We start from the raw sequence: 26,392 nt of genomic DNA, 5'->3' as shown, positions 1-26,392 counted from the left end.
CTAGCCTAGGGATTCTAGAGGTACCCAGACTTTGTCGGTTCCTCTGAAAGGAGACCAAGAAATTTGCCAAAATACATCAACATTTAGTTTTTGTCAAAAAATGGGGAAAAAGGGCTGCAGAAGAAGACTTGTGTTTTTTTGCCCTGAAAATGGCATCCACAAAGTTTTTGCAGTGCTAAAATCACCAGCTTTAAACTTTCAGGAACAGGCAGACTTTAATCAGAAATCCTAATTTTTCAACACAATTTGTTCATTTTACTCAGACACACCTCATTTTTTTTAACAATTTTTTGTGCTTTCAGTCTCCTTCCAGTTAGTGACAGAAATGGGTGTGCTGGATCCCAGAAAACTAAACATTACCAAAACGTACACAACATTCTGAATTCAGCAATTGGTAATTTGTGTAGATCCTACAAGGTTTTTCTACAGAAAATAACAGCTGCAATAAAACAAATATTGAAATTGAGGTGAAAATAAATCAGCCATTCTACTCCACGTTTTACTCTGTAACTTTCAATGCAATGTCAGATTTTTTAACAGAAATATACCGTTAAGTCTGCTGGACTCTTCTGGTTGCGGGGATATATAGGGCTTGTAGGTTCATCAAGAACCCTAGGTACCCAGAGCCAATAAATGAGCTGCAGCTTGCCATGGGTTTTCATTCTATACCGGGTATACAGCAATTAATTTGCTGAAATATAAAGAGTGAAAAATAGGTATCAAGAAAACCTTTGTATTTCCTAATTGGGCACAAGATAAGGTGTTGAGAAGCGGTGGTTATTTGCACATCTCTGAATTCCGTGGTGCCCATTCTAGCATGTGAATTACAGGGCATTTCTGGAATAGACGTCTTTTTTTTTTTTTTTAACACACTGTCTTACATTTGGAAAGCAAAAATGTAGAGAAAGACAAGGGGCAATAACACTTATTTTGCTAATCTGTGTTCCCCCAAGTCTCCTGATTAAAATAGTACCTCACTTGCATGGGTATGCCTAATGCTCGCGACAGGAAACGCAACATGGACACATCACATTTTTACATTGAAATCTGACAAGTTTTTTTTACAAAGTGCCTAGCTGTAGATTTTGGCCTCTAGCTCAGCCAGCACCTAGGGAAACCAAAATGGGGTGACTTGTGGGGTTCTCATCAGGTTCGGTTACCCAGAATCCTTTGCAAACGTCAAATTTGGCTAATAAAACACCTTTTCCTCACATTTCGGTGACAGAAAGTTCTGGAATCTGAGAGGACCACAAATTTCCTCCCACCAAGCGTTCCCCCAAGTCTCCCAATAAAAATGGTACCTCACTTGTGTGGGTAGGCCTAGAGGGAGTCCAGGAAGATGTGACTTGCATGGATCCTCCAATGTTTACTTACCCAGAATCCTCAGCATTAGCTTAAAAATGTTTTTAAAAAAATCCAAACTTTCTGTGTGGTAACAGCACAGGGACAAATTTCCTACCACCCAACGTTTCCCTCAGTCTCAGGGTAAAAATGATACCTCACTTGTGTAGGTGGGCCAAGTGCCTGTGATAGGGAAGAGCTAAAAATATGTCGAAATTGAGGGTGAACCAAAGCGGGTCCAAATGGGAAGAAAAAAATATATATATTTTTACGCTGATGAGTGCAGCAGACTTTTTATCAGTATATATGGGACAATGTTGGGAGGTAGGAATTTTGTGGATTCCTGCAGATTCCGAAAGGTTCCATCACAAAAATGTGGGAACAATGTGTGAATCGGGGGTAATTGCCCCATCTGCCCACTAGTAGGCAGAACAACTTTGGCCTCATTTATTTAGGGTGGGGGTATGACCCTTGCCTAAAGGGTCGCTTCCCTCAAGTGAAACTGACCAAAAAAATTAATCCCTGCTGTCTAGTGGTTTCTGCCCTAAAAATATTTTGCCCCCTGGGGAGCGGCCCATGCCCAAGGGTGGGGGAGGAGCGCTGGCGCTCCCCCTATGAGTTAGCCCAAGGACGTAACCGTTACATCTTTGGCGCCTCAGCCAAGGACTTTACCGTTACATCCTTGGCTGAGAAGGGGTTAAGGGACATTATATCAGCCCACTTCAACCATTGGCTGATTTTAGTATGAGTTACGGTATGCTGCCTTTTCACAAGGAACACATCCACACACAAACTAGTTTACTTCTGTGCCAGGGAGTACTGTGGTAATACTCCCTTTTAACAAGTAACACATCCGTGCATAAAGCAAATCCCTTCACTGCCAGGGAGTACTATGGTAATGTAAATTCTTTTAGACCAAAAAAAGTTTTTGACTGTAGCAAAGGATTTGTTTCTTTAGATTGATGAGGGTTCAGCATGTACCCAAACAAAGTTTAACCAAAAACCATGACAAGGCAAGAACTGACAGAAGCCAGGCAGCCAATGCAGGCCTATTGGTTATGCCAATGCTTGTTAATTGTTTTGCAATGCATCAGTCATATCCTTGTGATTGCTTTTCAAAAAGAGAACTTTTCTGTAAGGAAAATTGGATGGCTTTAAGAAGAAGAAAAAATATATTTTGAAAAGTTTCAGTGAGAGAAGTCAGTGGTCCCCTGGCCCAGTGGCTACTCCCTCTAAATCTTGTACACCAAATCGCAAATGGGGAAGGAGTCCAAAAGATACACTTCTCCTTTGCGTGTACGTTTCCATCCAAACTTGGGAGTCAGTAACTTATCAATGGTTTTCAACTGAAATTCTGGTAACTAACATTTGCTCCTAAATGGATATTTTGGAATGGATGCTCACAACATGTGCCTTACAAATAGTGATTCATAAACCATTTCTAAGCTCGTTTTAGGAGTCTAAAATTTTACCGACTCACAAGATCAGGTTAGACTATAGTGAAAGGCACAGTAGTAGTTGCAAGCCTAAACGATTAGCGAATCACAAGTCTTGCAAATGCTAGAATGTTAAGTACATCTTGGCCTCTATGCGATAAAGTGACATGTCAGCCATGCTGTTAGCAAATGCGATAGGTACAATGAAGAATAGCATTTGTAGTGTCCTCCTGGGCATGTCACTGTATTCAGCCACTCCCTGAGGGCTGTCTTTCACACTCACCTCACACTCATCCAACAAAAACATCATGAGTGACGTGGCGCCTGAAAATAAAAGGGTTCCAGCACCTGTGACCTAGGCCAGTTGTATGTACCATACATATGTGTCTGTGGCATTATTATATTTGGCATGCAGGCTTAGGGACCACCACTTCACAATGGCGACAATGGGTCTGACCCTGCATGCCACGCCACTTGGCACCTTTACTGCAGTGCGAGGGGATGATGCTTGACAGAGTGCTGCCGACACAGGCTGCCCATGAAAAAAGTCACGAGTGCTGGTGCAGAGAGTGAATCTTTCCTTGCTGGGGGAGGAAACAGAGACAGGTCATCTGCTTGCCACACCTCCCCGTAACAGCTGCTGTCCTCATGCCGCGAGGGAGGAGAGCAAATTGGCGGATCGCGCAAAAGGCAGCACCGACGTAGGATGACAATGAAGTAAAATGCAAGCCACTCTGCATAATAAAAGTATACAATACCCTGCGACCTCGCCACACACAGCAGCTGTGAAAGTACAGCGCCTCACCTGCCTGCTGTGCACCACATGGTGCATGGAAAAGATACAGGGACCTAGTCAGCAAAGGAAAAGCAAGGCCTGAGTCTGAACTAGCATTAAGGGAAGCCTTGCATCTGTAGCTGCAGTGCCTGCAGGAGAGAAGTGACCTGCAGCACAAGGGAGGCTGGTGCAGTACAGAAGAAGTGGCTGCAATGCCACCTAGCGGTCATGTGTAATACCACACCTTAACAAACAAACAGCCACCAGTAAAGCTGACACTTGTACATACGTACCCGTCACATCGCACTTATCACGAACCTGTAGTGCCCCCGAAACCTTACCCCAAAACGCCACCCACAGACAAAAGATTGCAGCGTTGTGAGGAGTAAAACAAACCTGCAGTTTCAGTGAGGATGCCCTGGCCCATACTGGAGTGACTGTGGCACCACCTGGTGGTTGCTCATGATGCCACTCCCAGCCATAGTGAAGTTAAGAGAGAGACCCTACCAATCTATATAAAAGAAGCCTGAGGTGCTCCTAGGACCTACACCTAACCAGCAGAGAGTGATAGAGGCCCCACTGCGCCTACCCACACTATCTGAAGCACAGCAGGGCAGAAAGGAAGGCCAGAGCATGGGAGACCGAGAAGCTGCAAGGGGTGAATAGAACATGACGCACCCCCATGAGAGACTGCATACACAGGCCCAACTGCAGACACTGAAAAAAGACTGTCAAACTGGCATAAGACCCAGTGAGGAAAGCCCTCTGAGAAGCACACCTGAAGCTGGCCATAAGAGTGCTCCACACCCCCTGGAGGTGAACAGCTACCACTGCAAGCAAGAAGAACACACTTTCAAGGTGCCAGCAGATGGCACCCATGAAGAGACAATGTACAAATGCACCTACGAGTCCAATGGCAAGGGCAGCAGCACTGTAAACAGAGAGCCCTCAGAGAGTGAGGAGCAATGCTGGGCAAGAGACCGCAGCACTTGGCTGCCCCAGCACAAAGTGGCCACCAGTGGCCCGTCAATAAGAATGTCACGGAGTGACAAACCCTGCTAAGCATGCACAAACCTAGGCAGTATAGAATGTCACAACAGTGCATTCTCGAGTTGCAAGAACCAAGTCCTCGAGCGAAGGCTATTGAAAGGCTCTTTCATCCAGTAAAATGAGCACCAAGAAGATCCCTGAGGAAGGTATATGTGGAGTGTGGAGTGTGGATGGTTGCCACACCCACAACAGGAGAAGTTGTGCCATCCAATGAACAGGACAGGACAAGTGAGAGGTCCATATGAAGTGAACATGCAACACATGGTAGGACGCCACATTACAGGGGAGAACGGGAAAAGAGGAGAACACGTGACCAGGGCTGTGGCACAACACCACATCAACAGAGAATTTAAGAGGAGAGGTGAGTGTCTGACAGACCTGTCACACTGAAGTTTCTGACAACCACAGGTGCACAGGAGAAATGAAGAAATGTGTCAATACCGAGGACTCTTACCACTACCCGAGTGCATCAACCAACACAAGCTAACCACGGGAGTGCAGCAACATCAATGGAGACAGTCCAGCAAGAGTACTGAACCTAAGACTCCTCTATGCGTGAACTGCATATCTGCCCCACGCTTCACAATCCAATCATCCAGCTACCTGTCACCCGCTGCTTATGACAGATACCATCCCTGCTAGAAACAGCACATGGTATTAATGATCCTCAGTTAGACGAACTGAAGAACAAGTGACTTACCTTCGTAATGAGGTATCTGGTAGAGACTCTATCTAGCTGCAGATTCCTTACCTTAGAATTCCCTGGCGTCAGCTTCGAATCCGGAGTTTTTTCTGAGCAGTACCCTGCGCGCGCAGGGATGTGGAATTCCTATCGCCCGACGCCCGGGACATCTTGTTTGGGGTCAAGGGCAACAAGATTTTATGTTTACTTTGTCCTTGGGACAAGTAGGCCCAACCCTCTGCAGCACAAACCCTTTGGCTGCCTGTTTACAGAGAGTGGAACTCTCTGCAGTTGAGGTAATGTGTTTCCAAAAGATAATGCTGTTCGAACTTGTATTTATGGTTCATTATTTGAAAACCTTCATTATTAGGGTGAGTGCTGTAAAGAAATGTTTTAAGGTCACACTTCACTACTGACGTTGGTTCCAGTACAAAAAAAAAAAAAAAACGTGTATACACATGTTTGAAAAGTTTAGGCTATGAGGCTAAGTATAATGCTCCCAGAATGCTCTCCGATTATATGCAAATGAAGTGTCATTTAGTAAAATGTTTTGATGCATGCTAGTATTTCCCAAAAATATTTCTAATGGAAAATCAGTGTAACCATTTTCAACACGATTATGAGAAGCATAAAAATAAACAAACACTGACAAAGCCAACTGATCTGACATATTTTTATAAGTCTTTTAGTTTCATCAATGCGTGTCTTGTTTTGACATGGCTTTTGTAACACTTTATTGTTGTGGGAGCTACCAGGCCCTCAACATTGTAACAAACACTGGCAAAAAAAACAAAAAACGTTTTTGAACTCTAAAAGCACATGTTGCCACCAGTGGCATAACAAAGGCCCCGCAGCCGCCCTCCAGGGGGCCCCTTCAGCACAGCACCTGCCCTGAGTGAGTCTGGAGAGGGGGCTCCTCCATGTTCTTTGCAAAGGGGCACCCTCCAGTTTCGTTACGTCACTGATTGCCACTGTAGTTCCTGACACTGAACAAAACTACTTTGTGTGCCAATATGCTCCTTGTGGAAGAGAAGAATGCGATCACTCACAGTAAAGCCAGCCGAAAGAGAGAGAAATAGAAGTTTAATAAAAACAAAATGTCTTTGTTAACACCAGACCTAATTAGGGACCAAGACCCACATGTAGGTAGCTTTTTGCATGTCGCAAACAGCGACTTTCGCTGTTTGCGACGTGCAAAAAGCACATTGCGATGCACAAACCCAGTTTTGCGATTCGGTAACCTGGTTACCGAATCGCAAAACGGGTTTGCGACTCGCAATTAGGAAGGGGTGTTCCCTTCCTAATTGCGACTCGCAGTGCAACGTAGGATTGTTTTGCGAATGCGGGCGCAAACCAATCGCAGTTTGCACCCATTTCAAATGGGTGCTAACACTTTCACAAAAGGGAAGGGGTCCCCCTGGGACCCCTTCCCCATTGTGAATGTCACTGTAAACATTTTTTCAGAGCAGGCAGTGGTCCTGCGGACCACTGCCTGCTCTGAAAAAATGAAACGAAAACGTTTCATTTTTCGTTTTTGTAATGCATCTCGTTTTCCTTTAAGGAAAACAGGCTGCATTACAAAAAACTGCTTTATTGAAAAGCAGTCACAGACATGGTGGTCTGCTGTCTCCAGCAGGCCACCATCCCTGTGAGGCCGCCATTCGCAAGGGGGTCGCAATTTGCGACCCACCTCATGATTATTCATGAGGTGTGCATTTGCGAAGCCCTTGCGAATCACAGATGGTGTCAGGGACACCATCCTACATTCGGATTTGCGACTCGCAATTTGCGGGTCACAAATCTGAACCTACCTACATGTGGCTCCAAATTCTTAAAGAAAGTCACAGAAGTGCACCCATGGTATATGTCGTACCCCTATAAAATATTTGTGAACTGTATTTTAGCATGGGTAAATACGCATGTGTAGATTTGCTCATGTGAAAATCTATTGAGCATTTGCAAGTTCATTTTCCCTCCAGCCACTTTCTTCCCAACCCTGGAAGAAGTTCTAATCCTGCCATTGTCAGGAGTAAATGTCCACCCTTTCTTATTATGGGAAAATATTAGAGAGAAGCTGGTGAAAATCTTTAAAACATGCAGGTTAGTAGGTTTGCAGACTCAAAGGCATTCCAGCCCTGGAACTATTGCTTACTGCTTCCTCCAGCCCCAGTATGCAGATCTGCAGAAAGGTGGAAAAATAAGGAAATTGCTACAGTAGGGATTGAAACTGCAAGTATTCAAGCCCTACTATGGTAGTAGCCCTGGCATAATCAGAGAGGCTATTATCAGAGCTCTTACATAATGAGATTGCTGCTATAATTTGGCGCCACACTACATGGCACCAAAGGGACAAGTAGATCTTTTTACAGGACAAGTAGATTTGAGAAGCAACCTGTCCCGTGGACAAGTAGATATTTTAATAAATTCCACACCCCTGGCGCGCGCCGTCTGGCGGCGTCGTTCAGATCCGCGTGCGTCGACCAGCTCCGCATGCGTCGTTGGAGCAGTCTATGATGTCACGGTTGTCTATATAGATGCCGTCTCGGCACGCGTACGTCAGTTCTTTTCCACAACTTCCCACGCCAGAAGCGCAATCATGGAAGAACCAACCATTATGGATTTTACCTCTGACTGTTTGAAGCTAAAATTCTTTCATGCCTTTAAGAAAGGCAAAAATGCCAAGATCAAAAATATACATATGTACACATAAATACACATGTACACACACATTATATATATATATATATATATATATATATATATATATATATATATATATATATAAACTCCAATTTCTCCACACATAGAGAAGCGCCAAGCCTTCGTTCACAGTCATAGGAGGCACATTATTCACTACCATCAAATTGCGTGAGCATGTGACGTTTCCTGACGCGTTTCGGCTGTTCACGCCAGCCTTAATCATAGGTGCATGACTCACAATTTGAAAATAACCACGTGATAGAAACAATACCCTTTTATCCTAAAGCTTTAATTGAGTGCAGATGGATTAATTAACTTACGTAGTGACATAGCGCCACCTCCGGATGGAGACACCATTCATGATCCTCTAAGCATTTTCGGCTGAGTTCGTCTTCTCTGTCGTTCAGAGAACCTGCCAGGTGTTGAACCACCAGGGTCATGCCCTGCTGTTCCAGCCATGTCCAGAGACTTAAAGCCTCTTGACAAAGGGTCCACAACCCCACACCGCCCTGCTTGTTGCAGTAACACATTGCGGTAGTGTTGTCCGTGAACACCTGCACCACTTTCCTTTTCACAACAGGAAGAAATTCTTTTAATGCTTGCCGGATCGCCCGAAGCTCCAGCAAGTTGATGTGGAGCCCAGATTCCGCCGGAGACCAGTGACCTCTGATCTCCACCTCCCCCAGATGGCCGCCCCATCCTAGAAGTGACGCATCTGTCACTACCGTTAGATCTGGTTGGGGAAGGGAGAGGGGTCTGCCTTTGACCCACTCGCAGTTCACTAACCACCATTCCAGATCTTTCGCAGTCCCCTCTGAGCTCTGAACCACGTCGGTAAGATTTCCCTGATGCTGTGCCCATTGGAACTTCAGGTCCCACTACAGAGCCCTCATGAGCCATTTGGCATGCTTGACCAACAGGATGCAGGAAGCCATGAGTCCAGCAGCCTCAGAGTCTGTCTCACCGAGATCCAGGATAGAGGCCGAAACATCGGTATCATAACCTGAATATCCTGGACCCGCTGTTCCGGACGATAAGCCCGATACTGCACTGTGTCCAGAACAGCTCCGATGAAAGTGAGCTTCTGAGAGCGAGTCAGGTGTGACTTCGGCACATTTATAGTGAACCCCAACGAATGCAAGAGGTCCACTGTCGTCTGGAGGTGGGTGACGAGAGCCTGGGGCGTAGGAGCCTTCAACAGCCAATCGTTTAGGTAGGGGAAGACTGAAATCCCTGACCTGCGCAAATGAGCTGCCACCACGCCATCACCTTTGTGAAAACCTGAGGGGCAATGGTGAGGCCGAAAGGAAGCATAGTAAACAAAGTGCTCGTGGCCCACCATGAACCGCAGGTAACGCCTGTGGGCTGGCAGGATAGGAATATGGAAATAACGCATCCTGAAAATCCAACGCTACCATCCAGTCTCCTTGGCCTAGGGCAGACAAAACCTGAGCAAGAGTGAGCATCTTGAATTTCTCCTTCTTGAGGAAGAGATTGACGTCCCTTAAATCCAAGATAGGGCGTAGGCCTTTGTTCTTTTTCTGGGAATCAGAAAGTAGCGGGAATAACAAACACTGCCTACTTCTGATATCGGGACTCTTTTTATGGCTCCCTTGGCCAAGAGAGCTGTAACTTCCTTGCGGAGCAAAGCTAGATGGTCCTCCATCAGCCATTCCTTTGTCGGAGGGATAGAAGGAGGGAAAGACTGGAAGGGAAGGGAGTAGCCCTTCCGTATGATCTGCAGGACTCACTTGTCTGTGGTGATGGAAAGCCAGTGAGGGAGATGAAAACGAATCCTCCCTCCAACTGGACGGACATGATCCCGCAAAACCATACTAGGAGGGCTTGGGCGCAGAGGAGGGGGGCTGTGTGGCGGCCGACCTCTGGCCAGACCACGTCCTCTTCCGGGATGCTGTGAAGCCTGAGGACGGTGGCTGAACTGTGGCTTGCGTGGTACCACACCCCTTCCGAAGCCTCAAAAGGGGCTAAGGACAGACTGCTGTTGTGCTGGTGCTGAAAGGCCCAAGGATCTGGCCGTGGCTCGAGAATCCTCGAAACTCTCAAGCGTGGAGTCTGCCTTTTCGCCAAAAAGGTGAGCCATCAAAGGGCATGTCCATCAAGCTGGACAGGACAACCCCTTAAAAACCAGTAGAACGTAGCCAGGCGTGGCGACGTAGGGCCAGTGACGATGAAATCGCTCTGCCCAGCGAGTCGGTCGTATCCAAACCAAGCCGGATCGTAAACTTGGCTGCATCTCTCCCATCCTTGACAGCCTGAGTGAGAGTGTCCCGTACGCCCTCCAGGACCTGGAGCAGCACCTGTGCCACCGTATCCCATAAAGTATGGGAATAATGGCCCAATAGGCAAGAGGTGTTTATGGACCTCATTGCCAAGCTGGTGGAAGAAAACATCTTCTCCCCAAGCTGATCCAGCCTCTTGGATTCCCTATCCGGGGGAGCGGAAGGGAAGGCACCACGGGAAGTAGAGGCTTGGACAACCAAGCTCTCAGGAGTGGGGTGTTGTGTCAGTAAACTAGGGTCGCTGGGAGTGGGCCTATGGCGGCGGCCGACCGTCCTATTCACAGGAGCCCCTGTACTGGGTGTGGACCACGTACCCAGAAGGACGTCTGTAAGAGCCTCATTGAAGGACAACAACGGCTCAGTTGTTGACACCCCCGAATGAAGCACTTCTGTCAGGATATTCGTCCTGACTGGCACCGTAGGCAAATCTAGGTCCGGGACCTCAGCTGCCCTACGCACCACCATAGCGAAAGAAGCACCCTCCTCCATAGCCACATTAGGAGGAGAGAGCATACCAGTATCTGGAGACGTGTCCAGTCCACTGGCCTCCCCTAGATCCTCATAACAGTCCTGTTGCAATCCAGCTTCTAAAGGGTCCTCAGACCCCCTCTCATTCCTCTCCTGCGTCTGGCTGATCTAAATAATGCTCAGACAATGATCTGGGACGAATTGGCTCCGTCGAAGTCGTACGGCATCGCTCCGGCTCGTCCGGAATAAAGATGGGGTTGGGGCTGGCACCGGTGGCGGAATCCTCGACGTCAGACTCGGCGCTGAAGGAGGTCGACTGTGAGAGACCGGCGCCGGTCTGGATCTGGTATCAGATCCTGGGGTCCCCAACGGCACCGAGGCCGAAGCCGCCGGCGTCGAATCCGAAGGGGCCCCTGCTGACCCCACGGGCCCGAAGACCCACCCGAGGGTGCAGCCCGCTCAAAAACGTGACGCATGGCCTTGTAAAACTCCTTTATTTGAGCGGGGTCGATCCGGTCCTCGGAAAGGGTGGAAGACGCGGAGTCGACCCTGGCGACGGCTCTGCAGAACCGCACTCGGAACGTTGACGTTCCCTAGACGCCTCGTCGGCCGACGAGCGTGACAAAGATGACGTTTGCTTGGACTTCTTCTTCTTCTTGTGCCTCTTACCTTCGGATGACCTCGAATGCGAGAAATAGGACTTGGGGCTCAGGGAGTGGTGCTGTGACCCGGGACCGTGACCTCCGCGGAGTCGCGCCGACCAAAGACGAATGTTGGGCCGCAAGAAGCTTAAGGGATCTCTCCCTCAAAGCCTTCGGCGCCATGGCCAGACAGTCGGAGCACGAGGTGGAATCGTGGTCCTTCTCCAGGCACCAAAGACAAACACAGTGCGGATCCGTCACCAACTTGGTGCGATGACATGCACCACACGGCTTGAATCCTGTCTTTCTCGAAGACATGACTTCAAACAGTCAAAAAAGCGTTGACAAACCATCGAAGCAGGGTAGCTCTTTCCAAAACTGCGCTTAACCGGCGAGGAAGGAAAAGAACGGACGTACGCATGCCAAGACGGCGTCTATATAGACAACCGTGACGTCAGACGGCTCCAACGACGCTGACAACGCACGCGGAGCTGGTCGATGCACGGGGATCCGAACGACGCTGCCCGACGGCGCGCGCGAAGTGTACTACTCAGAAAAAACTCCGGATTCGAAGCTGACACCAGAGAATTCTAAGGTAAGGAAGCTGCAGCTAGAAGTCTCTATCAGATATATTAGTTATAAAATATTGACCATTGTACAGTCTAATCAACTGTAAGCTCTCCTCGAGGTTGATTTTATAAACACACACACAGCTCAGGTTTCTCCGACTCAAATGTATGTAGTTCATGTAGGCAAGTTTCTGATTTGTATTGGCAGCTTGTATCACCTTCTGAAAATAAAACTACAAGTCCCAGAATGCAAAGCAGAAACAGACTAAATGAGTGAATCCAGTTTTGAGCTATGGAGCTGGCCAACTCTATGAATACTACTCCTAGGGCTGTGTTAGCTTGTATCACATTATCAGACATTCCCCGGAACACCTACAGCAATCGCTGAAGGTGTAGCAGTGAAGTTCGAGGCTCCTTGAGGTAGCAGAGAGTGCTGTCAAGGATACCTGGTGAGTTGAGTCCCATCACTGGATCCTTCATCCACATATGTCCTTCCTAATCCTGAGTGCCAATGTCTCTATGTGTCTCATTAAAAGGCACTTTAAGATTTAAGACATCAGGCATTCAAACAAAATTCAAATGGTCTGAGATTCTTCTAAAGTCTGAGTGACTGTTGAAATAAATGGTTCTTTGAGAAGAGAAAAATAATTTGCATTAATAGTGTAACAAAACATGTAGAGGATAACAAAGGAATAATTTTTCCACCCTATTTGAATCAAGTTTACATATTTGAGATGTTTGTTTCCTGCTGCATAAATAAGCCCTCCCTCAGAGGTGATACTAGTATCAACTGATTTACAGCCATTCCTGCGAGACATGGTGTACTCAATATACAGGAAAATCAATCCCCACATCCCCCTCCACATGGCTAAAGGGCTTCTCTTTGTGCTTGTTTGGAACTAGTTGCATATATACTGTATATATGCTATGTATAAACTAGTCATATGTAACAAATGCTGAACAGCTATATCTCTCTACATAATGTTCACTTATCTAACCAAAATCTTCTTTTCACCCCAGGAAGCATTGTGTACTGCCTCAGTTTTACTCATGTCAGCTACTTGATCCCTACATCTAGAATAGGCTTCAAACTGAAGTTTTTAATATGCTCATAACTTGTCTAATTTATTTATAAGTATATAATACATACACAAACTGGGCAAAATGCTTTATCAAATAAGTGCTCGGAACAATGATATGGCTTAATGCAGAACACTCTGTGAGAGCTAATGGTTTCAGCTCAATAGTGATATTCCATAGTATTTTAATAAGACAAACTGGGTCTGATGTGCAAAGCCCTTTCGTCTTACATACCCTGTGATTCACAGAATTTATGACTGCTAAAGGGCTTTTTACAATGTACAAAAAATCCTTTACGAGTCCGAAATATCCTTCTGACTCATAAGAAGGCTTTTGTGACCCTTTCAGAAAAACAAGTGAGGAGACGTTAAAGGGGCATCCCTCTCCTCCTTCTGAGTTGCAAAAGTATGTACCGGTGGTTTGCGGCCGACTAAAGCAAACAGTTGTCAAAGGAATGCCATTATCGAGGCTAGCTTCAGAGCACTTCAGTGGCACATGTATGTGGAACTAAGAAAGATAGAAGAACACAGGCAACAGATCCCCCTCAGGAAATAATACATCTCCTCATTGGCCTTGGGCCACCCTGCCCTAATCGGGTCATGATTCGATGCACCTGAAAGGAGGCCTGTGCCAGGATAAGGTAGAAACTCGGCTGAAAGCGGAGTGCACTTATATCACGTTTCCATGACAAAAAGAGAGCAGCCACGCGGCACAGCAGACAAGACAAGCATGCAGATCACTGAAGGCATTTCTGAGAAAAACAAACAAATGCAGAGCACATGTGAAAAGCAGCTTTCACAAGCCCAGGGAAATGACTTCTGGCCTTTGGAGCTGCTGGACTTTAAGAAGAATGATGGTGATAGTGTGAAGGAGGCGATGACGACATAACCTTACATAGTTTAAGCCAGTGGCGTAGCGTGGGGAGTGCAGGGGGGGCCGGCCGCACCAGGCGCAACATCTGGGGGGGGACTCGAGTGCTAAAATCCACAGGTTAGGGGGCGCAAATTACTTGCCTTGCCCCGGGTGCTGACAACCCACGCTACGCCACTGGTTTAAGCACAGAAATGGAACAAAAAACAAACAAACAGAAAATGCATTTTTGGCTGAGCTGAGCTGAGCTGAACTGAAAGTTAACAAAAAAGCAAACAAACAATACATTTTGCATAGTGCTGAAACATGAAGGGCGTCGCCCGTGTAGGTTCAAATTAAATGTGCTGCAGGAACAGAAAAATTAAAAAATAGTACCACAAGTTAACAGATACCCATGCAAAGCTTGACAATACTGTACTTGGCCGGTGCTCTCGAGTAGGGCTAAACACCAGAAAAGGCATGACATATGCATGCCTTTGACAAACAAAATCAAGGGATTTTTGAAGGCCACCCTACAAATGAATTAAAGTGATGGCCGTGAGATGGGCGTGGTTAAACCCCAAGGTAGAAGACAACAGGTCGGTAGTACATTTTACAGCTTACTTTTACTACAATGTTTTTCAACTTGGATCCAAATGAGGTATTTTACAGCACTTCTGATGATGATCTGTCCACACTTGGTCAACCCAAGTCAAAAAGGAAGATCATCCTGGAGTAATTCTGAAGTCATCTGATGACTTCAACTGGGCTATTCCTGTAATTATCTGGGGAAGTCATCCCAAGCGATCCTGAAGTATGCCTATAGGGCGAAATATTTAAATGAGATGACTCTAGAGTCATCACAGAAACTACTCCAGGATGGATTCCTGATTACTTGAGTGAAAAATATGTGATGATCATTTACTACTGCAGGATGAACCCAGGATGATTTCTGGATTAGGCTGGATTACTCAAGGATGGGCTCCTGATTACTTAAATGGAAAACATGTGATGATCATTTACTACTGCAGGATGATTTCAGGATTAGGCTGGATTAGTCCAGGATGATATTAGGAGTATTCCAGGATGGGGCTGCATTATTACAGAATGATGATGTGATGACATAAAAATGAGGCTGCATTACTCAAGGATGGCACCAGGATAACTTTAGAATGAGGCCATATGATGACTTAATGATGGTGATGTATTACCCCAAGATAGCATTTGGCTGTATTACTCCATGATGATTTCAAGATGGGGATGTATTACAGTGGTTCTCAACCTTTTGACTTCTGTTGACCCCCTTTTAATCATTACTGGAACCCGGGAAACCCACTGCATTATTGCTGGAATTTGGGGGCCCCAGATGAGTCATCACTGGAAACCAAGGTCGGCAGCTCAGCATTTACGATTTGAACAGCAAAACAATGTACAGCAAATACAGAAACAAGCATTTATCAAAACAAACACACAAGTGAAAAAATGTTTTATTCATTCAAAAATATACAAAAACCCATTTTAATAGGAATGTTGGTGCTTTTCCAAATTAATTTAGGTCACTCAACGTCCATACGATACTATATTCTATTTGATGCCCTTGCAATGCTCCCACAAAATCAGAGGATTTACAGTTGTACATTTTGCTTCATTATTTTAATAAATGTAATAAATTAAAATATTTATTTTTAAGTAGTCGCAGTCCTCCTGTGTAAGGCCCCCCCCGCCCCAACCACAGGTTAAGAACCACTGCTCTAAGATGATCTTGCATATTAATGGGTAAACCGTGTCTCATATTCTGTGGAAGTTAAAAATTCCATATTTTTATTCATTTTGTCTGCAACGCGGATCATGCTACAAAAAAAATACAAGTAACTGCTTCATGGGCTGTCCCCAAATAAATAAAAAAAGAGTGGATTCATAGTCTGAACATGAGAAAACCACTTAACCTGCTCAATGGAAGCATGCACTGCTCATTGTAACTCTAAATGGGTAACTTGCATCCCATTAGAGGGGTCTACCCCAGTAGAACTATCCTGATTGTCTGAAAGCAGAAATCCAGAAAGAATGTAAGAAAAGGATGTGGTTTGTCTCTTTTGACTGACTTGCAGGAAAACATTCACCCTAGCACTGGCCTTGCTCACCAGTTACAGATTGTGATTAGTGGAATGGGCAGGTATTCCCTCAGCATTACATGGATCACCATGGGATATTTTTAGCTGTTCACTATGTTATGTGTGTACAGAAAACAGAAGAAGAAACAGGAAAAGGCAACTTTGCTTTAAATTCAATTCAGCTTACCACAGAAAACTTACCCAGCCTTATCTGTGAGGACTTCAACATATGTTTAGGTTACTACGGGGCAATCTCAAGATTACTACTTTGAGTGTTTTGTGATCAACATAATTGCACAGGTGTGTTAAGCTGTTACACAAATTGGAGAACCACTAATAATATTTCACTCCTTTTAATCCTGTCTCACCTCTATTATTTCATTTTGATCTTTGTCATACTAATCAAGTAATTTTGTTAACTAAATATGTTCAATAGTCACTGTCAGTGTAGGGGTTAGCACCATTAGTGCAGGCGTGGTGTTGAGTGAGAAACTGTGCATGCATGAGACTGCAAGTCGTGATGTGAAGAAAAAAAAGTTGTGAGCGGCTTGGTAATGCTATCTGGGGCAAATACGGTTAGGCAGAGCTATGGGTAAGATGTGACCGAGTGGCTCATGTGAATGATTACATTGGTGAATGATAGCGGAGATGGGTGAATGGTGTGAGCAAGTTAGACATTGCTTGAGTAGATGCAGGCTAACGTTGCTGTGAGTGAAGCATGTGATTGTGGCTTGTGTTGGTGGTGTGAATGACTGGTGTTTCGGACTAGCCGAGAATAGTTGATGCATGTAGCTGAAGGCAAGGGGTTCTTCTGATGAGGGGGTAGCTAGTGAGCAGTAAAGTGACAGAGGCGACTGGCTACTGGAGAAGTGTGCAGAGAAAGTGGTTTTGTCAAGGGATATGAACATCATAGTGTGGTGAGTGGTTAAAGTTAGTGGTGTTAGGTGCAACATAATGTGTGTTGTGAGGGGTCAGTGAAAGGGTGATGGAGGAAGGTGCTTTTGCATCTTGTATGCGCATAGTGTCTCAAACTTGTGTAAGTAGATGATGGGGAGTCAATGGTGTAAATCAGTGCTGTGAGTGGGTTATCAGTTTTGCTGATGTTGCTGTGTAGTATTCAAAGTGATTGAATGATGCTTTGTGTGAATGTTGTGGTGAGATGAGTGACTAGTGTTGTGAGACAGTTATATGAGTAGTGTTATGAGTGGAATGTGCTGTTAGCATGTGGATGAATGAGCTTCGCTGCATGTGGCTAAATTACGTTAGGGGGGTGAATGCTTTGAACAGGTGGTTGCATGTACAGTTATAATGGAGGGTCATTGTAGAAGACTGATAAATGAATTTTGTAAGAAATTAATTTTGCAAGTGGTGGGCGCTGACGGTAGTGTGGGAACACAATATTGCCTAGTTGTGCTACATGAAGCAGGGTTGTGGTACTAGTGGTTCTGTGCGAAAAGATGGCATGGCCAGTGAGTTCTAAACTGTATTGAGTGATGAATAGCAAGCAAATGGTATGGCTGTTGTAACATGTAGATTATGAGTCTATGTAGGAGGTATAATCAATTAAACGGTGACAGTGAGCAGTGTCAAGGGTAAACAAATATTGAGTTAGAGGTGTGCTCAAGTGAAGTCTAATACTTTATAATGATGGTGAGTGAGGGATGATGTAAGTGGGTGACTTTAGGCAAGTAATGTTTCAAGTGAATGTGGGTGACAGGGGTGTCATGTAAAACTGTGAGCATGTACTAAGTGAACTGTAGATTGAATAGGTAAAAGGCTGTGGTTCATCACATGACATGGTAAGCACTGCATGGTTAGTTATAACATTGAATGTGTGGTGTGAGTGATTGCGCTTCAGTTTATGAGGGTTGTTATAACTACTGGGAATGTGTGTGGATAAATTCGGTAGTGAGTGGGAGACTGTGAATGATATCAAAGTGTTTCACACTCTTCCTGCAATGGGCGCTGATAATTTTGTGTTGTGAAAGTTGACTCATTGTGAGTAAGAAATAAAATGGGATGTGGAGTGTAGGTGGTGGGTGTAAATGATGTGCAAAAGATGCAGGGAGTAGGCTGGAAGAGAACCAGGGAGATAGAGGAGTGTGGTAAGAGGATAGGGGCTTGCTACAAAAGGACAATGCATTGCCTTGTGTAGGTATGAGTGATGGGGGTGTATAGAGCAAGGGGTATACACCACGGATGTTGCAGGATTGAGATACTGCTGATGCAATAGTTTTTTAGAAAACAAAAACAGTTTTTCATCACTGGACCTTACAGTGGTTGCATAGCCAATTTAAAGTAGACTTTAGAACAATAGGTGGGGGGTGGACGCCACACGCCTCTGCAACAAATCACCACATAAACTACCTATGTGCATACTTGAAAAACCTAGAACATGGCTAAAACACATTGGCAAAACCAATAGTTCCTGCAAAGGCAAGACCTATTGTCTTTGCCAATGCTTGCTTAAAAAAGGCATTTACAGACATGGTAGCCTACTGACTGCAGTACGCCACCATCCAAGTTATGGTCTCTAATCGGAGTACGCCACAACTTGCAACAGCTTGAATACTGAAGTAACAGATCAGATTGCGTCCCACTCTGAGTCTTCATTTTTAACCCGACTTATTTGTGCATAGATCAGTAGCAAAAATTATTTACTGGTCGCAAAAATGCTGGCTAAAATTTGCAACCAGTATTCAGCGAGCAGCAAATAGTTCATTTGACATCTACTAATTTAAGCAGTAGGCTACTGCTTTTCATTTTTCTCTAATGCTTACAGATTTTACCGTTCCAAACTAAAGCTTTTCTTGAGAACAGCACAGGCCTTGCCAATTCTGAAATTCGTGCACTGAAAACATTAAAAGCAAGGCCCAGCAGAGTGGCACTTACTCTGAAAAGGCACAGGACATGTCTTCTAGCAACCATATTATCTGTGTTCTCCCACATCCAACAGGCCCTGGTCTCTTCGGGCACGATATTAGAATTTTGCAATGGAAAATATTTTGATTGCAGACAGAAACTCAACATTATTTCTACAAATAATAATGAGACCCACCAAAAGTTGTCATGATTTAACTGATTCCATAGGCCACCCTGTCACATATCCCTTTCATCCCTACATGAACTAAAACTCTGGCCATTTGCCAATTCCATGTACCCATTGTGTTATCAATTACCTCCCTCTGTTGCCAATAAGTCTGCCCAATTCAAATCACTTGCTCCACTCCTACCTCCGTTTGTCCCCTCTTGGTAGCCAATCTCTTTTCCCTCCTGTCATGGCACCAACCCCTCACCATCCTGTGATCCTATCTTGGCAGCAAAAAACACTGCTCTTTTAAAAACGTCCTTGTCTCCTCCTGTTAGCCATCCCTTCTTGTACCCATTCTCCTGGGTCACCAAAATCCCACCATCACATGCGACAGCCTGCTTAATTATTGACTTTATGCTAATCTCTGACCATGTATAGTGCTATGCTACCTTTTGGCTAGAAATACCCTATACAGACATGCCGTCACCTGTTGAGGCTATGGTCTGACACCATTCATTCAGTACCAAAACCTTTCAATCCCATCCTCCTCCAAGACATTCATACCTGTCCTCTTCTGTCATAATCCCTTCATTCTTTTGCTGTCAGTCACACTCATGCTTTTCCAACAGCTTTTTTCCCTCAGGGAGTAAAGTGGCATAGAGAGGAGTAGAGTTAAGTGGTTCAGAGGTAGAGAGTGTTGTGGGTGGATTGAAGTAGTGGAGTGGACTGTATTGAAGTTCAGTGGGGTGCATTGGAGTGGGTGGATTGGATTGAAATTGGGTTAGGTGGATTGGAATGGGCCAATTACTTTGGATGGATTGAATTGAAGTGATGGTACGGGGGCAGCGGTGGATTGGGGTAGGGTGGACTGGATTGATTTGGAGTGGGGTAGATTGGACTGACTGGCATGGGGTGGATTGGACTGACTGGCACGGGTGGACTGGAGTGAAGTGGGATGGGATGGATTAGACTGAATTTGACTTGTGTGGAGTGGACTGGACTGGACTGAGGTGGAATAGAGAGGGGCAAATCTGATTGCACTCTGATGGACATACTCACAACACTTGCAAGACACCGCAAACATAGAGTTTTCACGAGCATGCACCAAGACGCACAATCTGTGTAACAAAGGCCTGTGAACAAATGTGTAAAAACCTTTTTGTAAACATGCACCCTCGTGGACACCATCATGCTCTCTATACTGTAGGAGATGCCCTGCATCACACTAATCTACACACACATTTTACACTTCTCTTTTTTGATAAATCCACAATCTTTCAGGGGTGTTGAATTTATTAAAATATCTACTTGCCCAGGGGACAGGTTGCTTCTCAAATCTAATTGTCCTGTAAAAAGATCTACTTGTCCCTTTGGTGCCATATAGTGCGGCGACAAATTATGGCAGCAATTTCATTATTTAAGAGCTCTGATAATAGCCTCTCTGATTATGCCAGGCCTACTACCATAGTAGGGCTTGAATACTTGCAGTTTCCATCCCTACTGTAGCAATTTCCTTATTTTGCCACCTTTCTGCAGATCTGCATACTGGGGCTGGAGGAGCAGTAAGCAATAGTTCCAGGGCTGGAATGCCTTTGAGTCTGCAAACCTACTAACCTGCATGTTTTAAAGATTTTCACCAGTTTCTCTGTAATATGTTCCCATAAAAAGAAAGGTTGGACATTTACTCCTGACAATGGCAGAATTAGAACTTCTTCCAGGGTTGGGAAGAAAGTGGTTGGAGGGAAAATGAACTTGCAAATGCTCAATAGATTTTCACATGAGCAAATCTACACATGCGTATTTACCCATGCTAAAATACAGTTCACAAATATTTTATAGGGGTACGACATATACCATGGGTGCACTTTTGTGACTTTCTTTAAGAATTTGGGGCCACATGTAGGTAGGTTCAGATTTGCGGCTCGCAAATTGCGAGTCGCAAATCCGAATGTAGGATGGTGTCCCTGACACCATCTGTGATTCGCAAGGGCTTCGCAAATGCCCACCTAATGAATAATCATGAGGTGGGTCGCAATTTGCAACCCCCTTGCGAATATCAGCCCTCACAGGGATGGTGGCCTGCTGGAAGGCAGTAGACCACTATGTCTGTGACTGCTTTTCAATAAAGCAGTTTATTTTATTTTTTGTAATGCAGCCCGTTTTCCTTAAAGGAAAACAAGATGCATAACAAAAACGAAAAATGAACCGTTTTCGTTTCATTTTTTCAGAGCAGGCAGTGGACGCAGGACCACTGCCTGCTCTGAAAAAATGTTTACAGTGACATTCACAATGGGGAAGGGGTCCCATGGGGACCCCTTACCTTTTGCGAAAGTGTTAGCACCCATTTGAAATGGGTGCAAACTGCGAATGGTTTGCGCCCGCGTTCGCGGTCACAAAACAATCCTACATTGCACTGCGAGTAGCAATTAGGAAGGGAACACCCCTTCCTAATTGCGACAACCCGTTTTGTGATTCGGTAACCAGGTTACCGAATCGCAAAACTGGGTTTGTGCATCGCAATGTGCTTTTTGCACGTCGCAAACGACATGCAAAAAGCTACCTACATGTGGGTCTTGGTCCCTAATTAGGTCTGGTGTTAACAAAGACATTTTGTTTTTATTAAACTTCTATTTCTCTCTCTTTCGGCTGGCTTTACTGTGAGTGATCGCATTCTGCTCTTCCACAAGGAGCATATTGGCACACAAAGTAGTTTTGTTCAGTGTCAGGAACTACAGTGGCAATCAGTGACGTAATGAAACTGGAGGGTGCCCCTTTGCAAAGAAGATGGAGGAGCCCCCTCTCCAGACTCACTCAGGGCAGGTGCTGTGCTGAAGGGCCCCCCTGGAGGGCAGCTGCGGGGCCTTTGTTATGCCACTGGTGGCAACGTGTGCTTTTAGAGTTCAAAAACGTTTGGGTTTTTTTTTGCCAGCGTTTGTTTCAATATTGAGGGCCTGGTACCTCCCACAACAATAAAGTATTACAAAAGCCATGTCAAAACAAGACACGCATTGATGAAACTAAAAGACTTATAAAAATATATGTCAGATCAGTTGGCTTTGTCAGTGTTCGTTTATTTTCATGCTTCCCATATTTGTGTTGAAAATGGTTACACTGATTTTCCATTAGAAATATTTTTGGGAAATACTAGCATGCATCAACACATTTTACTAAATGACACTTCATTTGCATCTAATCAGAGAGCATTCTGGGAGCATTATACTTAGCCTCATAGCCTAAACTTTTCAAACATGTGTATACGCATTTTTTTTTTTACTGGAACCAACGTCAGTAGTGAAGTGTTACCTTAAAACATTTATTTACAGCACTCACCCGAATAATGAAGGCTTTCAAATACTGGACCATAAATACAAGTTCGGACAGCATTATCTTTTGGAAACACATTACCTCAACTGCAGAGATTTCCACTCTGTAGACAAGCAGCCAAAGGGTTTGTGCTGCAGAGGGTTGGGCCTACTTGTCCCAAGGACAAAGTAAACATAAAAACTTGTTGCCCTTGACCCCAAACAAGATGTCCCGGGCGATAGGAATTCTACATCCCTGATTTACAAGTGTGCATTTTTAGTTACATTGTGTACTAGAATGGGCATAAGACCATTGTGCACAAATGCTAGAATACCCATATGTTTTTAGGTCTGGCCAGCTTTGCAATGTAACCAACAGCCATTTTAATTTTTTGCACATTCTGCCCAAATAGTGAACTTGTAGCGCTGCAGATAATTAGGAAGAAAACGCAGTGAATGGACTAGCTAGATCTTGACCATGTGCCTTACAGGTTGTGTCCAGGTACCAGCAGCAAGCCTTGGCCACTTTTGTAAACATAAAATCCTGCATTAACCCGAGCAAGATTTTCATACCTACTACTTACCTTTTGTAGAGACCAAAAATCCACTGCAGTTTGCTGTGTTGCGAAGGGTACCCACATACATCTCAGTGTAAAATCAGTAGCGTTGTGTAAAAGATCACATTGTTGTGGATGACAGAGTCTACTTAGAGCTTGTTTGCTCTTTATCCTTTCCCCTGTAGGTAAAGTGTACAAATAATCACCAGAACGACCCACAGACTAAAATGTAACTTTAGGTTTCCTTTTACGAACGCTCGATTTCCTTGTGCAGTAAGAAAATAAATGTTCTCTGTCTGGGACATCGTACATCTGCGGAAGCCCCTAGAACATCACCCACCCCCAGATTCAAGCCACTAAATCACTTAAAAGAATATAAATAAAGATAAAGTAAAACGCGCAAGGGATTTAGCCCGTCAAAGGTTGAAGTTACTTAATACACCAGTTACTACCAGTTACACCACAAGAAATTAGACCTATAAGTAACATTCAACTACATACAAGTTTTACAAAAATACAGTTTGTGCCATTAAGCGTCGCATTTCATTTTCTGAGATCCAGTGGAGTACTTGAAAAACGTCTCCTTGAGACGGCAATAAATCCCCCAAACCTGAAAGCAATTATTACCGGACTGGTCCACCTGGCAGAGATAAGACTCGATCTCATTTGATCTCTGCGTGCACATTGTTTAAAATATTTTCCCAACCGCACACTCAAAGTTCGTCTGCTTGCAGAACTTGAAAAGCACAAAAAATACTATACTCGGATGTTAAAAGCCCACAGTGGCTCTCCCAACAACTAACTCTCACAGCTTTCACACCAGACAAAGGACTTGCAGAGGACGTAACTTCCGGCGGAACCGGAAGTGCGTGTGAGGCATGCCTGTCGACCAGCTCTCGCATTTGTACTCGAAATAAGGCCGAAAAAGCGAAAACAAAGGTCATCCAGGGCAAAATAATGACAGCGGTGAAAGATTCAGTCTCATTGGGGCAGCAATTTAGGTGGTTGCTGGGAAGCACCTCCAACAGGGTTGCTTTCCTAACACATTGCATTCTGGGACATGTAGTTACATGGCACATAGGCCTTATTAGCTTTTTCCACATATGCACTTTTTTAAAATAGAAATATAAGGCCTTTAACAACAATTGCATAGCACTTTGAAAAATATGTCCATAGCTCTGCCTTTAGGCACATCCGGTCAAAAACGTAATTCCTGGTACATTTGAAACAACCTTACAGCAAGCATACTCCACTGGGGAGAGCAAAGTTCGCTTCACAGTGCACACATTTCCAAGAGCACTTTGGCACCAGCTTTCCTAACAACATAAGCTTTGTTAAGTGTGTTGAGGACATTGTGAATGCTGATTGGTCTGTACCATGAATTCACTTCACTGGAGGCCCTCTGCAGCTGCTCTGGCATGCTTCCAGTGCAACTCCATTGCTTTGTAATTCCTGGAGCTCTGCATATAATGCACCGCATGCATCATTATTAATATTATGTATTGAACAAATTAATACTGTGTATTTGCTTTTACTCGTTATTAATAAAAAGATTTAAAATAAAAAAAGTACAAACACTGACCATTGATCTAATTTACACACAGTCCTCGGGAGCACATTGTATGCTTATTTGCTTGTAATACCAAAACTTGTGTAATACCTAAATAATGTTCTTTATGCAGTACGAAGTTACTAATTTTTAAATCATCCAAAAGGTTAAACATTTCTAGCAATAATAATAACTTAAGTAGTGGACATGCGCTAGAAGTAATCTGCAGTTGATCTTATTATTAAAAATAGTTTAATTTTATTGAAAATGGTGGTGCTACTGTAGTCTCTACCAGAAGGAGAGTATTTTAAATGGGAGAAATGGCGCACCAAGGAGAACTAGCTAACATTATATTAATCCAACTTCTATATCTGCAACGGTGCACTACAGTGGGGAATACACCCTAAAACCCCAAATGTTGACTGAAAGAACAGTCAGTTATCCTTATGAAAATGTTGAGGCACCCGTTGAACAAGTGTACAATTGTCCTGAAGATACAGGCTTTCACCCTTATGATAAGTTCCTATGTATATAAAACAATTTTTTCAACAAATATTTTAAAATAAATGGCTCAATGAAAAGCAGTAGATCATAGAAGTAATAATTCATACATTTCCTAGTTCTTTAATTTCCAAACAAATACATCCATACTCCCCCTTATAATTCATTGCTCATTCCCTCAAAAATCAAAAAATATAAGTCCAATCTCTTTCAAGTTCACCGAACAGTCTAATAGTGATCCATGTTATCTCCAAAGTCCATTATGTTTGATCTTGAGTGTTCCTCCAAATCTTTTTATGGCCTTAAATTTGAACAAAATATCCAAAATCCTTACAACGACCTCTCAGCCAACACATGTTTCATCACTTGACTGCTTTAGGGCTGGAATGTAGTCGCTTCTTATATTAGCTTATCTCCAAAAACACTGTATCACAAACTCCGTGAACTTAATCTGACTGCGGACCCACAGTCAATGAGTTTCAAAGAACTGCCTCCCCAATAAAAAGGACTCCAAACGCTATCAACTGCCCTTATGTAAAGTGGTTGTTCCCCCGGCACCTGCCGAAGTAATCACAGCCTCCGTGTATCACTGCAGAAAGACGCACAGTCGCTATGTGACTTTGGGGATAACATGGTGGTGCTACTGTAGTATTCAGATAATCATCCTCTGATCATCAGGAACAATCTCTTTTTGTGAAGTATCCAGGAAGGCATTTCTAAATCATCCTCATGCCATCGGGAACAATTCCATTCAGTATAGTAATCAGATAGTAATTTTCAAGTCATCCGTAAATCATCAGGCTCAAGTTTCTAATCACTGCTGATGACTAAGAGCTTGATGACGTCTGATTATGATAAAAGGACTTCTAATGTAGTTGGATGATCATCCAATGTCTCTGGGATGGCTTCTAAAGTAATCCTGTTTGACATGGGAAGTCAGGAAGGGGGAGGTCACTGGAGACTAGGCAGAACAAGGCTGGAAGTCTGCATTTGCCCACGGGTACTGGCTGTCCATATGGGTGCCATGCGTAGGGTCGGAAAGGTAACTGCAGGTCCAGAAAGACTAGTTGGAGAAAGATGACAGTGTGTCCGTGCAGACCTGATCCAGAATGGCACTTCAGGGGCTTGCATATACCTAACGGCCCCCCTCCAAAAAATATATATATATATATTTGCTTTACTTTTTTCCATGTGAGAATAGCCTTAAAAGACAGAGTAAATTATGCAGAGTTTTTGGTCCAGTAACTTGTATCGTATCATCAGCGATGGGGCAATCAGAGGGGTTCATCTTAAAAAAAATGGTGATGAAGGTCATTAATAAAACAATAATATATAGGGGTGGGTAGGAGCAACTGGAGGCGTTATGTGTAAGAGGCCATGCAGGTTTGAATACCACCCTCATTCGTTTGTGAGATATACCATAGGGGCTGCAAGGGGTAATTTAATTACT

The 26,392-nt window shown here is 44.3% G+C and overlaps 1 protein-coding gene across 3 annotated transcripts in view; it reads right to left on the bottom strand.

Moving 5' to 3' along the window:
- Window positions 1-26,392, bottom strand: part of LOC138300760 (polycystin-2-like protein 1) — a 2,286,574-nt gene that overhangs the window by 1,726,840 nt on the left and 533,342 nt on the right. The window contains exon 1 of one of the 3 annotated variants that reach the window (XM_069240517.1): window positions 23,520-23,710. The exons of the other annotated variants lie outside the window; for them this stretch is intronic. Within the exon in view, the coding sequence (XP_069096618.1) occupies window positions 23,520-23,577 (58 nt within the window). The 5' untranslated portion in view covers window positions 23,578-23,710. Of the gene's footprint in view, window positions 1-23,519; window positions 23,711-26,392 lie in introns of those variants that run through there. 3 annotated transcript variants of the gene reach the window in all.

This window comes from Pleurodeles waltl, chromosome 6 (genome assembly GCF_031143425.1).
Source record: "Pleurodeles waltl isolate 20211129_DDA chromosome 6, aPleWal1.hap1.20221129, whole genome shotgun sequence".
Classification (NCBI taxonomy): domain Eukaryota; kingdom Metazoa; phylum Chordata; class Amphibia; order Caudata; family Salamandridae; genus Pleurodeles; species Pleurodeles waltl.
This window is presented reverse-complemented; position numbering and strand designations above follow the sequence as displayed.